The 13,445-nt window shown below is 50.9% G+C and overlaps 1 protein-coding gene across 2 annotated transcripts in view; it reads right to left on the bottom strand.

Moving 5' to 3' along the window:
- LOC140384906 (uncharacterized oxidoreductase YjmC-like) overlaps positions 1-13,445 on the bottom strand; it is a 108,736-nt gene that overhangs the window by 93,305 nt on the left and 1,986 nt on the right. The window contains exon 1 of one of the 2 annotated variants that reach the window (XM_072466821.1): positions 11,536-11,671. The exons of the other annotated variant lie outside the window; for it this stretch is intronic. Coding sequence (XP_072322922.1) covers positions 11,536-11,540 — 5 coding nt within the window. The 5' untranslated portion in view covers positions 11,541-11,671. Of the gene's footprint in view, positions 1-11,535; positions 11,672-13,445 lie in introns of those variants that run through there. 2 annotated transcript variants of the gene reach the window in all.

Here is a 13,445-nt window from a genome sequence, read left to right as displayed (position 1 = left end):
CCAAGGACCGGACCTTCATTCGGTCCAAAGTCCAGCGGCTACTAAAGGAAGGCATAATCCAGGCCAGCAATAGTCCCTGGAGAGCACAAGTGGTAGTAGTGAAGACAGGGGAGAAGCAAAGGATGGTCATAGACTATAGCCAGACCATCAACAGGTACACACAACTAGACGCGTACCCTCTCCCCCGCATATCCGACATGGTCAATCGGATTGCCCAATATAAAGTCTTCTCCACCGTGGACCTCACGTCCGCCTACCATCAGCTCCCCATCCGCCCAAGTGACCGCAAGTACAGCCTTCGAGGCAGACGGGCGATTATACCATTTCCTAAGGGTCCCATTTGGCGTCACAAACGGGGTCTCGGTCTTCCAACGAGAGATGGACCGAATGGTTGATCAACACGGGTTGCGGGCCACGTTCCCGTATCTCGACAATGTAACCATCTGCGGCCACGACCAGCAGGACCACGACGCCAACCTCCAAAAATTCCTCCAGACCGCTAAAGCCTTGAACCTCACGTACAACGAGGACAAGTGCGTTTTTATCACCAACCGGCTAGCCATCCTGGGCTACGTAGTGCGCAATGGGATAATAGGCCCCGATCCCGAACGTATGCACGCCCTCATGGAATTTCCCCTCCCACACTGCTCAAAAGCCCTGAAACGCTGCCTGGGGTTCTTTTCATACTACGCCCAGTGGGTCCCCCAGTACGCAGACAAGGCCCGCCCTCTAATACAGACCACGACCTTCCCTCTGTCGACAGAGGCTTGCCAGGCCTTCAGCCGCATCAAAGCGGATATCGCAAAGGCCACGATGCGCGCCATCGACGAGTCCCTCCCCTTCCAGGTCGAGAGCGACGCCTCCGACGTAGCTCTAGCGGCCACCCTTAACCAAGCGGGCAGACCCGTGGCCTTTTTCTCCCGAACCCTCCACGCTTCAGAAATCCGCCACTCCTCAGTGGAAAAGGAAGCCCAAGCCATAGTGGAAGCTGTGCGACATTGGAGGCATTACCTGGCCGGTAGGAGATTCACTCTCCTCACCGACCAACGGTCGGTAGCCTTCATGTTCGATAATGCACAGCGGGGCAAAATCAAAAACGACAAGATCTTAAGGTGGAGGATCGAGCTCTCCACCTTCAACTACGAGATCTTGTATCGTCCCGGAAAGCTGAACGAGCCGTCCGATGCCCTATCCCGCGGCACATGTGCCAACGCACAAATTAACCGCCTCCAAACCCTCCACGAGGACCTCTGCCACCCGGGGGTCACTCGGTTTTTCCACTTTATCAAGTCCCGCAACCTCCCATACTCCTTCGAGGAGGTCCGTACAGTCACAAGGAACTGCCACATCTGCGCAGAGTGCAAACCGCATTTTTTCAGGCCGGATGGTGTGCACCTGATTAAGGCTTCCCGCCCCTTTGAACGCCTTAGTCTGGACTTCAAAGGACCCCTCCCCTCCACCGACCGCAACGTATACTTCCTTAATGTGGTGGACGAGTACTCCCGCTTCCCATTCGCCATCCCCTGTTCTGACATGACCGCGGCCACAGTCATTAAAGCCCTGAACACCATATTCACACTGTTCGGTTGCCCCGCATACGTCCACAGCGACAGGGGGTCCTCTTTCATGAGTGACGAGCTGCGCCAGTTCCTGCTCAGCAACGGGATAGCCTCGATCAGGATGACCAGCTACAACCCCCGGGGGAACGGGCAAGTAGAGAGGGAGAACGGCACGGTCTGGAAGACCGTCCTACTGGCCCTACGGTCCAAGGACCTCCCAGTTTCCCGGTGGCAGGAGGTCCTCCCGGACGCCCTCCACTCCATCCGGTCACTACTGTGTACTAGCACTAACCAAACGCCTCATGAGCGCCTCCTTGTCTTTCCCAGGAAGTCCTCCTCTGGAACGTCGCTGCCGACCTGGCTGGCGGCCCCAGGACCCATCTTGCTCCGAAAGCACGTGCGGGCGCACAAGTCGGACCCGTTGGTCGAAAGGGTTCACCTCCTTCACGCGAACTCGCAGTACGCCTACGTGGAGTACCCCGACGGCCGACAGGACACGGTCTCTCTGCGAGATCTGGCGCCCGCCGGCAACACACACACCCCCCCGACACCAATCACCCAACCCCCCCCCTTCCTGCCACCGCCGCACCCCGCGACCGCCCCCTTCCCAGGAGGATCAGTCCTCCTCCCAGGCCCGACCAGGAATAAAGCCCAAGCTGAAACCGTAAGGCTCCCAGAGAAGACAACACCAGAACAAGCACCACCACCACCGGGGCCGAGGCGATCGACACGGACGACCAGACCGCCCGACCGACTCGTGGCGTCGATCTAACAGTACAATGTGGACTTCTAACGAGAACATTTTGTCTTTTCCTGACGATTGCTGTAAATAGTTGAAACAAAACAAAAAAAACCTTGTACATACTGTTATATTGAAAGTTTTCCTCCCAGGACCAGCCTTGTAAACCCTTACCACCATGGGAAGCATCACCCCGCCGGGTTCATTTTTAACAAGGGGTGAATGTGGTAGTATGCATTAGGGGTCATGTGGGACTGTGAAGCCATGATGTCATTGGCTGACAGATCCCGGGTCCTGGTTGGACGTTGACCTCTAGCTCCGCCCTGAAGGCGGAGTATAAGTACCTGGAGCCCTCCCCCGCAGGTAGTCTACTACTGAACTGCGGGGGAAACAGTCACGCTTAATAAAGCCTCATCGACTTCACTCTATTCGTCTCTCGGAGTCTTTGTGCGCTACAACCTTTTATGAAGAACTATAGGTCTCAGCCCCCAGAGGGAGAGGAGGGGATGCGGCAGTTCCTGGACCAGCTGAGGTTCCCAAAAGTGGAGGAGCAGGCGGTGGCAGGCCTGGGGGCGCCGATTGAGGTGGATGAGGTTATTAAGGGACTGGGAAGCATGCAAGCAGGGAAGGCCCCGGGGCCAGACGGGTTCCTGGTGGAATTCTACAGAAAATATGTGGACTTGTTGGCCCCGTTGTTGGCGAGGACATTCAATGAGGCCAGGGAAGGGGGGACACTACCCCCGACAATGTCGGAGGCGACGATATCGCTAATTTTGAAGAGGGACAAAGATCCGATGCAGTGTGGGTCCTATAGACCGATTTCACTATTAAACGTGGACGCCAAACTGCTAGCAAAGGTGCTGGCATCGAGGATAGAGGGCTGTGTCCCAGGGGTGGTGCACGAAGACCAGACAGGGTTCGTAAAAGGGAGACAATTGAATGTTAACGTGCGACGGCTATTAGGGGTGATAATGATGCCCTCAGTGGAGGGGGAGGCAGAGATAGTGGCGGCAATGGACGCAGAGAAGGCATATTTATGGGAAGTGTTAAGGAGGTTTGGGTTTGGGAACGGATTTATTCGCTGGGTTAGACTACTTTATGGGGCACCGACGGCAAGCGTAGTTACAGGTCGACATAGATCGGAGTATTTCCGATTATATAGGGGAACAAGACAGGGATGCCCGCTGTCTCCATTGTTGTTTGCGCTGGCAATTGAACCTCTGGCCATGGCGCTGAGAGACTCCAGGAAATGGAGAGGGGCGACTAGAGGGGGAGAAGAACACCGAGTTTCGTTATACGCGGATGACCTATTGCTATACGTGTCGGACCCAGCGGGGGGGATGATAGAGGTTATGCGAATCTTGAGGAGGTTCGGGGAATTTTCGGGGTATAGGTTAAACATGGGGAAGAGTGAATTATATGTGATACATCCAGGGGACCAGAGTAGAGAGATAGAAGGCTTACCGCTAAGGAAAGTGGAAAGAAACTTCCGATACTTGGGGATTCAAATCGCTAGGAGCTGGGGAACCTTGCACAGACTTAATCTGACACGGCTGGTAGAACAAATGGAGGAGGACTTTAAGAGGTGGGACATGCAGCCTTTATCGCTGGCGGGCAGGGTGCAAGCAATTAAGATGATGGTCCTCCCGAGGTTCTTATTTGTATTTCAATGTCTCCCTATTTTAATCACCAGGACCTTTTTTAATAAAATAGATAGGAGCATTACGAGCTTTGTGTGGGCAGGGAAAGTTCCGAGAGTAAGGAGGGGGTTCCTTCAGCGCAGTAGGGACAGAGGAGGACTGGCACTACCGAACTTGGGAGATTATTATTGGGCCGCCAATGTGGCAATGATACGTAGATGGATGATGGAGGGTGGGGGAGCGGCGTGGAAAAGGCTGGAGAGAAGGTCCTGTAAAGGGACGAGTCTAGAGGCGCTGGTGACGGCGCCGCTACCGTTCTCACCGAAAAAGTACACCACGAACCCGGTGGTGGCGGCAACACTGAACATATGAGGACAGTGGAGGCGACAGAGAGGGGTGCGGGGAGCCCTGATGTGGTCCCCTATCAGGAACAACCATAGGTTCGCCCCAGGAAGAATGGATGGAGGATTTCAAAGCTGGTACCAGTTGGGAATTAGGAAGGTGGGAGATTTATTCATAGATGGGACTTTTGCGAGCTTGGGAGCACTGGAGGAAAAGTATAAGTTACCCCGGGGGAATTTCTTGAGATATATGCAGGTGAGGGCGTTTACTAGACAACAGGTGAGGGAATTTCCGCGGCTCCCGACACAGGGGATACAGGACAGGGTGCTTTCAGGGGCGTGGGTCGGAGAGGGCAGGGTGTCAGAGATTTATAGAGAGATGAGGGAAGAGGGGGAGGAGTCGGTGGGCGAACTAAAAAGAAAGTGGGAAGAAGAATTAGGGGAGGAGATAGAGGAGGGTATGTGGGCTGATGCCCTAAGCAGGGTAAATTCCTCTTCCTCATGCGCCAGGCTTAGCCTGATTCAATTTAAGGTGCTACATAGAGCACACATAACGGGGGCAAGACTGAGCAGGTTCTTTGGAGTGGAGGACAAATGTGGGAGGTGTGGCGGAAGCCCGGCAAACCATGCACATATGTTTTGGGCGTGCCCGGCACTGGAAGGGTATTGGAAGGGAGTGACGGGAGTGATTTCGCAGGTGGTGAAGGCCCGGGTCAAACCAGGCTGGGGGTTAGCTCTATTTGGAGTTGCGGAAGAGCCGGGAGTGCAGGAGGCGAAAGAGGCCGATGTCGTGGCCTTTGCGTCCCTCGTAGCCCGGCGCAGGATCCTACTCATGTGGAAGGAGGCGAAACCCCCCCGGACTGGAGGCCTGGGTAAACGATATGGCGGGGTTTATTAAACTGGAGCAGATAAAGTTTGCCCTGAGAGGATCGGCTCAAGGGTTCACCAGGCGGTGGCAGCCATTTCTCGACTACCTAGAGGAACGTTAGAGGGAAGACGGATGACCAGCAGCAGCAACCCAGGGGGGAGGGGGGGGGGGGGGGGGGGAGGGGGGAGGCAGTTGAGTATAGGTCAATAGAGTACGAGGTTTTGTTACTTGTATATTATTACTACTATTATTATTATTGTTAAAAAGTTTAAAAATTTCTGTTTTGTTACTGTTATCGTTTCGCTTGTTTTGTAAGCGGGAAAAATGTTGCTCAGGGAAAAAAATTTCAATAAAATATATATATTTTTTTAAATCTCCCTGGCCTCCGGTTCCCACTCAGTAGAGATAAAGGAGTTTTGTGTAGCAAACCTCACAGTCCAGGGAAGGGAGTTTAAAAACTACCGGCTCTACGTCCTTCCCACCTCTGCGCGGCCACACTCCTGGGTTTAGACTTCCAGTGTAATCTCCAAAGTCTCACTGTCTGCGGCCTCGCGACCCTCAAGGTCGATCCGCCTTCCCTGTTTACGAACCTCACCCCGGATTGCAAACCCGTCGCCACCAGGAGCAGATGGTACAGTGTACAGGATCGGATCTTTATTAGGTCAGAGGTCCAAAGGTTGCTGAGGGAAGGGGTCATTGAAGCTAACAACAGTCCCTGGAGAGCTCAAGTAGTGGTGGTAAAGACCGGGGAGAAGCATAGGATGGTCATCGACTACAGTCAGACCATCAAAAGGTTTACGCAGCTGGATGCGTACCCTCTCGCCCGCATATCCGACCTGGTAAACAGGATCGCGCATTGCAGGGTCTTCTGCACGGTGGATCTTAAGTCCGCCTCCACCAGCTCCCCATCTGCACTAGTGACCGCAAATACACTGCCTTAGAGGTAGATGGGCGGCTCTATCACTCCTTAAGGGTTCCCTTCGGTGTCACCAATGGGGTTTCGGTCTTCCAGCGCGAGATGGACCGAATGGTTGACCGGTACGGTTTACGGGCAACATTCCCGTATCTCAGTAATGTCACCATCTGCGGCCACGATCAGCAGGACCACGACACCAACCTCCGAAAATTCCTCCAGACCGCAAAGATCCTTAACCTTACGTATAACAAGGATAAATGCGTGTTCAGCACCGACCGCCTAGCCATCCTCGGTTACGTATTGCGAAATGGAGTTATAGGCCCCGACCCTGAATGCATGCGCCCCCTTATGGAGTTCCCCCTCCCTCACTGCTCCAAGGCCCTGAAGCGCCGCCTCGGGTTTTTCTCTTACTATGCCCAGTGGATCCCCAACTATGCAGACAAGGCTCGTCCCCTGATCCAATCCACAGTTTTTCCCCTGTCGATAGAGGCCCGCCAGGCCTTCAGCCGCATCAAAGCAGACATTGCAAAGGCCACGATTCACGCCATCGACGAGTCCCTCCCCTTCCAGGTCGAGAGCGACGCGCCTGACGTAGCTCTGGCGGCCACCCTCAACCAAGCGGGCAGACCCGTGGCCTTCTTCTCACGTACCCTTCATGCTTCCGAAATCCGCCACTCCTCAGTCGAAAAGGAGGCTCAGGCCATGGTAGAAGCTGTGCGACATTGGAGGCATTACCTGGCCAGCAGGAAATTCTCTCTCCTCACTGACAGACGGTCGGTTGCTTTCATGTTCGATAATGCACAGCGGGGCAAGATAAAAACCGACAAGATCTTGCGGTGGAGGATCGAACTCTCCACCTACAACTACGAGATCTTGTATCATCCCGAGAAGCAAAACGAGCCTCCTGATGCCCTGTCCCATAGCACATGTGCCAACGCACAAGTGGACCGCCTCCGAGCCCTCCAAGAGGACATCTGCCACCCGGGGGTCACTCGCTTTTTCCACTTTATCAAGACCCGCAACCTGCCCTACTCCATCGAGGAGATCAGGACAACCACCAGGGACAGCCAAATCTGCGCGGTGTGCAAACCGCACTTCTACCGGCCAGAGAAAGCGCACCTGGTAAAGGCTTCCCGTCCCTTTGAACGTCTCAGCATAGACTTCAAAGGGCCCCTCCCCTCCACCGACCGCAACACGTACTTCCTGAACGTGATTGACGAGTACTCCCGGTTCCCATTCGCCATCCCCTGCTCCGACATGACCGCAACCACCGTCATCAAGACCCTCCATAGCATCTTTGCACTGTTCGGGTTCCCCGCTTACATACATAGTGATAGGGGGTTCTCCTTTATGAGCGACGAACTGCGTCAATTCCTGCTCATCAAGGGCATCACCTCAAGCAGGACGACCAGTTACAACCCCCGGGGTAACGGACAGGTAGAGAGGGAGAACGGAACGGTTTGGAAGACTGTCCTACTGGCCCTACGGTCCAGGATTCTCCCAATCTCCCGCTGGCAGTAGGTCCTCCCGGATGCCCACCACTCCATCTGGTCACTGCTTTGTACCACGACCAACCAAACACCTCACGAACGCCTCCTTGTCTTCGCCAGGAAGTCCTCCTCTGGGACCTCGCTCCCGACCTGGCTGGCAGCTCCCGGACCCATCCTGCTCCGAAAACACGTGCGGGCGCACAAGTCGGACCCGTTGGTCGCGAGGGACCATCTTCTCCACGCTAACCCCCAGTACGCCTACGTGGCGTGCCCCGACGGCCGTCAAGATACGGTCTCCCTATGAGACCTGCCGCCCGCCAGATCCCCACGCACACCCCAGCCACCAGTCCCACCCTCCCTCCCACCAGTGCACCTTACAGGAGGATCGGTCCTTCCGCCGGCCCCCCCACCCACCAATGCACCCCGCAGACGCTCCCTTCCCAGGTCAACTGTTTTCTCCACCATCGCCGTCTAGGGGTGTTGAAGCTGCCACAGAGATCGAGGCCACGCTCCCGGAGTCACAGACCCCCGAGCCTCCACCGGAGTCACCACCAAAGCTTCGACGATCACAGAGGACGACCAGGGCTCCCGATCGACTGATTGCTTCATTTTAAAGTGTATAGTTAATTATGAATCTGTAAATAGTTACAAAACGTTGTACAGAGGTATTACGGTACCTCCATAACTATAATTTCTACCACGTTACCATGTTGTCATATCAAGCCACCTCCCCCGCTGGACTCTTTTTTAATTGGGGGTGAATGTGGAAGTCTGTGTAGAGGTATTACGGTACCTGGTAATGCTGGAACACCATTGGTAGATATTGTATGTTTCCTATTGGTCAAGCTGTATGGTAGCTCCACCCTGCAAGGTGGGGTATAAGAGCCCGAGCCGCCCCAGCAGCCTTCATTCCGTACCTGAGCTGCTGGGGGAAACATCTAGCTTATTAAAGCCTTCAGTTGGACTGCAACCTCGCTTTAGTGGTCATTGACCGTGCATCAATGTGGCTCTGACATGAGGCACAATGCACTGCAGGCTACCATTTCTGATGAGTTCGATAAAGATTCTCACTGAGCCAAAATGCTGACTAAGCTCTGCTGTCTTTCGACTTGAAAGAGTGTCATACTTTGTTTTATAACATTTATGAAGTGCCATGGGATGTTTTATTCCATGAAATGTACAATATAAAAATAAGTTGTTATTTTGTTCTGGCTGATATTTATTCCTCTACCTACATCATTAAAGGCCATGATGTGGAGATGCCGGTGTTGGACTGGGGTGAGCACAGTAAGAAGTCTTACAACATCAGGTTAAAGTCCAACAGGTTTGTTTCGATGTCACTAACTTTCGGAGCGCTGCTCCTTCCTCAGGTGAATGAAGAGGTCTGTTCCAGAAACATATATATAGACAGATTCAAAGATGCCAGACAATGCTTGGAATGCGAGCATTAGCAGGTGATTAAATCTTTACAGATCCAGAGATGGGGTAACCCCAGGTTAAAGAGGTGTGAAGTGTGTCAAGCCAGGACAGTTGGTAGGATTTTGCAGGCCAGATGATAGGGGATGAATGTAATGCGACATGAATCCCAGGTCCCGGTTGAGGCCGCACTCATGTGTGCGGAACTTGGCTATAAGTTTCTGCTCGGCGATTCGGCGTTGTAGTTTGCTGACTACCCAGCCTTCAGAACAGTAACCACGACACCACACAACCCTGCCATGGCAATCTCTGCAAGACGTGCCAGATCATCGACGTGGATACCACCATTACACGTGAGAACACCACCCACCAGGTACGCGGTACATACTCGTGCGACTCGGCCAATGTTGTCTACCTCATACGCTGCAGGAAAGGATGTCCCGAAGCGTGGTACATTGGCGAGACCATGCAGGCGCTGCGACAACGAATGAACGGACATCGCGCGACAATCACCAGGCAGGAATGTTCCCTTCCAGTCGGGGAACACTTCAGCAGTCAAGGGCATTCAGCCTCTGATCTACAGGTAAGTGTTCTCCAAGGCGGCCTTCAGGACGCGCGACAACGCAGAAGCGCCGAGCAGAAGCTTATAGCCAAGTACATCATTAAAAACAGATGCTCTGGTGAATATCTGATTACTGTGTGAAAAGAGTAGCTGCCACATTTTCCTACATTACAAGCAGTGACTACACTTCAAAATACTTCAGTGGCTGCAAAAGGATTTGGGAGGTCCTATGGTTGTGAAAGACACTATCAAAATTGATATATTTTCTTTCTCGGGGTAATTTGGGATCAGTGCCAAAATATGCCTTGTAAACGACGCCCACATGTCAAAACCAGATTTAGAAACGCCTTATTCCATTCATTTAATAATGTACAAAAATGCCTGTTTCAGACAAAAGCTGTACTGGAACAGCTTGGCTACAGGCAGGACTAGCTCTGGAGCACCGAACTTCAATGCTACAGCCGGAATGTTGTAAACTTCCAGAGCCTTTACCGTAACACTCGGATACTTTTTACTGTCAAGTGAAGTGAACAGGGTTGGGTGGAAATCTGTTACAAGTGGGACCTTGGGAGAAAGCCCATTGGGTTTAGTCATCCTGCACTGGTAAACATTACTTTTGCATTCTCATAATGAGCTTCAAAATGGCTGTGAATGAGCTTCAATATGGCTGTGAATAGATTCCTCCTCTTGTTTGCCTGGCTTTGCGCCATTGTTCTCAGCTGGATGTGATGGAACTATCGAGATTTAGTTGTGGGATTTCTTAGTTTTATCCGTAGATTACTGATTTACGTGGGCAGCACGGTAGCACTGTCGATAGCACAATTGTTTCACAGCTCCAGGGTCCCAGGTTCGATTCCAGCTTGAGCCACTGTCTGTGCGGAGTCTGCACATCCTCCCCGTGTGCGCGTGGGTTTCCTCCGGGTGCTCCGGTTTCCTCCCACAGTCCAAAGATATGCAGGTTAGGTGGATTGGCCATGATAAATTACTCTTAGTGTCCAAAATTGCCCTTAGTGTTGGGTGGGGTTACTGGGTTATTGGGATAGGGTGGACGTGTTGACCTTGGGTAGGGAGCTCTTTCCAAGAACCGGTGCAGACTCGATGGGCCGAATGGCCTCCTTCTGCACTGTAAATTCTATGATTCTATGATTTAGATGTGTTATATGTAACTTACCGCATTTTAGAGGAATCAACAGGAAACAAACTACCAATAGGAATAAATTCTGACTCATGTGGAGTCTGCACATTCTCCCCGTGTCTGTGTGGGTTTCACCCCCACAACCCAAAAATGTGCAGGTTAGGTGGATTGGCCACGCTAAATTGCCCCTTAATTGGAAAAAAAATAATTGGGGACTCTAAATTTATTTTTTAAAAAGGAATAAATTCTGACTCAGAACTTCACATGGTCCAGCCAAGGGCGAGGAATTACAGTCGGAAAACAAGCTCATGTTTTGCAGATCTATTAAAAATTCCAAATGTTGTATGCACCTGAAATTAAAAATTATTATAAGTTCTTTGCTGTTACTTTTGCAAAGTCTTCAGAATATGACACAACAATCATAAAGTCTCACAGCACAGAAAGTGGCCATTTAGCTCATTGTTTTCTTGCTGGCTCTTTGAAAATCCCAACCCACTGCTCTCTCCCGAAAACATTGCGAACCTGCCTGCGGATCTGGAGCCAATGGCTGTTGTGGAGCAGCTCAAGCTTCGACAAATATTAAATAGAAAATGCTGGAAATGCTCAGCAGGTCAGGCAACACGCTGCAGGGGGGGGAAACGGATGTGTCTCACCACAGACGCTGTCTGGCCCACTGAGTTTCCAGCTTCTGCGCTTTAATTTAGTTTTAGAACCTGCTCACTGCGCCTTGCTTGGAAAAATTAACAATGACGCCCTTACTGCTGAGAGTTGATGAATTCCCACAGTGTCAGGAGCAGGAATTGCTTTGATCAAAATCTCAAATTTTACCTGTAGGCATTTTATCAATAACTGCAAAAGATAAAACTTACCTCATGATGATCTCTCAATTTAACGCTTGGTAAATGGAAACAGGTTTATTTTACAAACTGCCCGTCTTTGCAAAAGGATTTGGGAGGTCCTATGGTTGTGAAAGACACATCAAAATTGATATATTTTCTTTCTCGGGGTAATTTGGGATCAGTGCCAAAATATGCCTTGTAAACGACGCCCACATGTCAAAACCAGATTTAGAAACGCCTTATTCCATTCATTTAATAATGTACAAAAATGCCTGTTTCAGACAAAAGTTGTACTGGAACAGCTTGGCTACAGGCAGGACTAGCTCTGGAGCACCGAACTTCAATGCTACAGCCGGAATGTTGTAAACTTCCAGAGCCTTTACCGTAACACTCAGATACTTTTTACTGTCAAGTGAAGTGAACAGGGTTGGGTGGAAATCTGTTACAAGTGGGACCTTGGGAGAAAGCCCATTGGGTTTAGTCATCCTGCACTGGTAAACATTACTTTTGCATTCTCATAATGAGCTTCAAAATGACTGTGAATGAGCTTCAATGTGGCTGTGAATAGATTCCTCCTCTTGTTTGCCTGGCTTTGCACCATTGTTCTCAGCTGGATGTGATGGAACTATCGAGATTTAGTTGTGGGATTTCTTAGTTTTATCCGTAGATTACTGATTTACGTGGGCAGCACGGTAGCACTGTCGATAGCACAATTGTTTCACAGCTCCAGGGTCCCAGGTTCGATTCCAGCTTGAGCCACTGTCTGTGCGGAGTCTGCACATCCTCCCCGTGTGTGCGTGGGTTTCCTCCGGGTGCTCCGGTTTCCTCCCACAGTCCAAAGATATGCAGGTTAGGTGGATTGGCCATGATAAATTACCCTTAGTGTCCAAAATTGCCCTTAGTGTTGGGTGGGGTTACTGGGTTATTGGGATAGGGTGGACGTGTTGACCTTGGGTAGGGAGCTCTTTCCAAGAGCCGGTGCAGACTCGATGGGCTGAATGGCCTCCTTCTGCACTGTAAATTCTATGATTCTATGATTTAGATGTGTTATATGTAACTTACCGCATTTTAGAGGAATCAACAGGAAACAAACTACCAATAGGAATAAATTCTGACTCATGTGGAGTTTGCACATTCTCCCCGTGTCTGTGTGGGTTTCACCCCCACAACCCAAAAATGTGCAGGTTAGGTGGATTGGCCACGCTAAATTGCCCCTTAATTGGAAAAAAAATAATTGGGGACTCTAAATTTATTTTTTAAAAAGGAATAAATTCTGACTCAGAACTTCACATGGTCCAGCCAAGGGCGAGGAATTACAGTCGGAAAACAAGCTCATGTTTTGCAGATCTATTAAAAATTCCAAATGTTGTATGCACCTGAAATTAAAAATTATTATAAGTTCTTTGCTGTTACTTTTGCAAAGTCTTCAGAATATGACACAACAATCATAAAGTCTCACAGCACAGAAAGTGGCCATTTAGCTCATTGTTTTCTTGCTGGCTCTTTGAAAATCCCAACCCACTGCTCTCTCCCGAAAACATTGCGAACCTGCCTGCGGATCTGGAGCCAATGGCTGTTGTGGAGCAGCTCAAGCTTCGACAAATATTAAATAGAAAATGCTGGAAATGCTCAGCAGGTCAGGCAACACGCTGCAGGGGGGGGAAACGGATGTGTCTCACCACAGACGCTGTCTGGCCCACTGAGTTTCCAGCTTCTGCGCTTTAATTTAGTTTTAGAACCTGCTCACTGCGCCTTGCTTGGAAAAATTAACAATGACGCCCTTACTGCTGAGAGTTGATGAATCCCCACAGTGTCAGGAGCAGGAATTGCTTTGATCAAAATCTCAAATTTTACCTGTAGGCATTTTATCAATAACTGCAAAAGATAAAACTTACCTCATGATGATCTCTCAATTTAACGCTTGGTAAATGGAAACAGGT

This window comes from Scyliorhinus torazame, chromosome 10 (assembly GCF_047496885.1).
Source record: "Scyliorhinus torazame isolate Kashiwa2021f chromosome 10, sScyTor2.1, whole genome shotgun sequence".
NCBI classification, from domain to species: Eukaryota; Metazoa; Chordata; class Chondrichthyes; order Carcharhiniformes; family Scyliorhinidae; genus Scyliorhinus; species Scyliorhinus torazame.
Note: the sequence above shows the minus strand (reverse complement) of the source record. Positions and strands in the feature narration are given on the sequence as shown.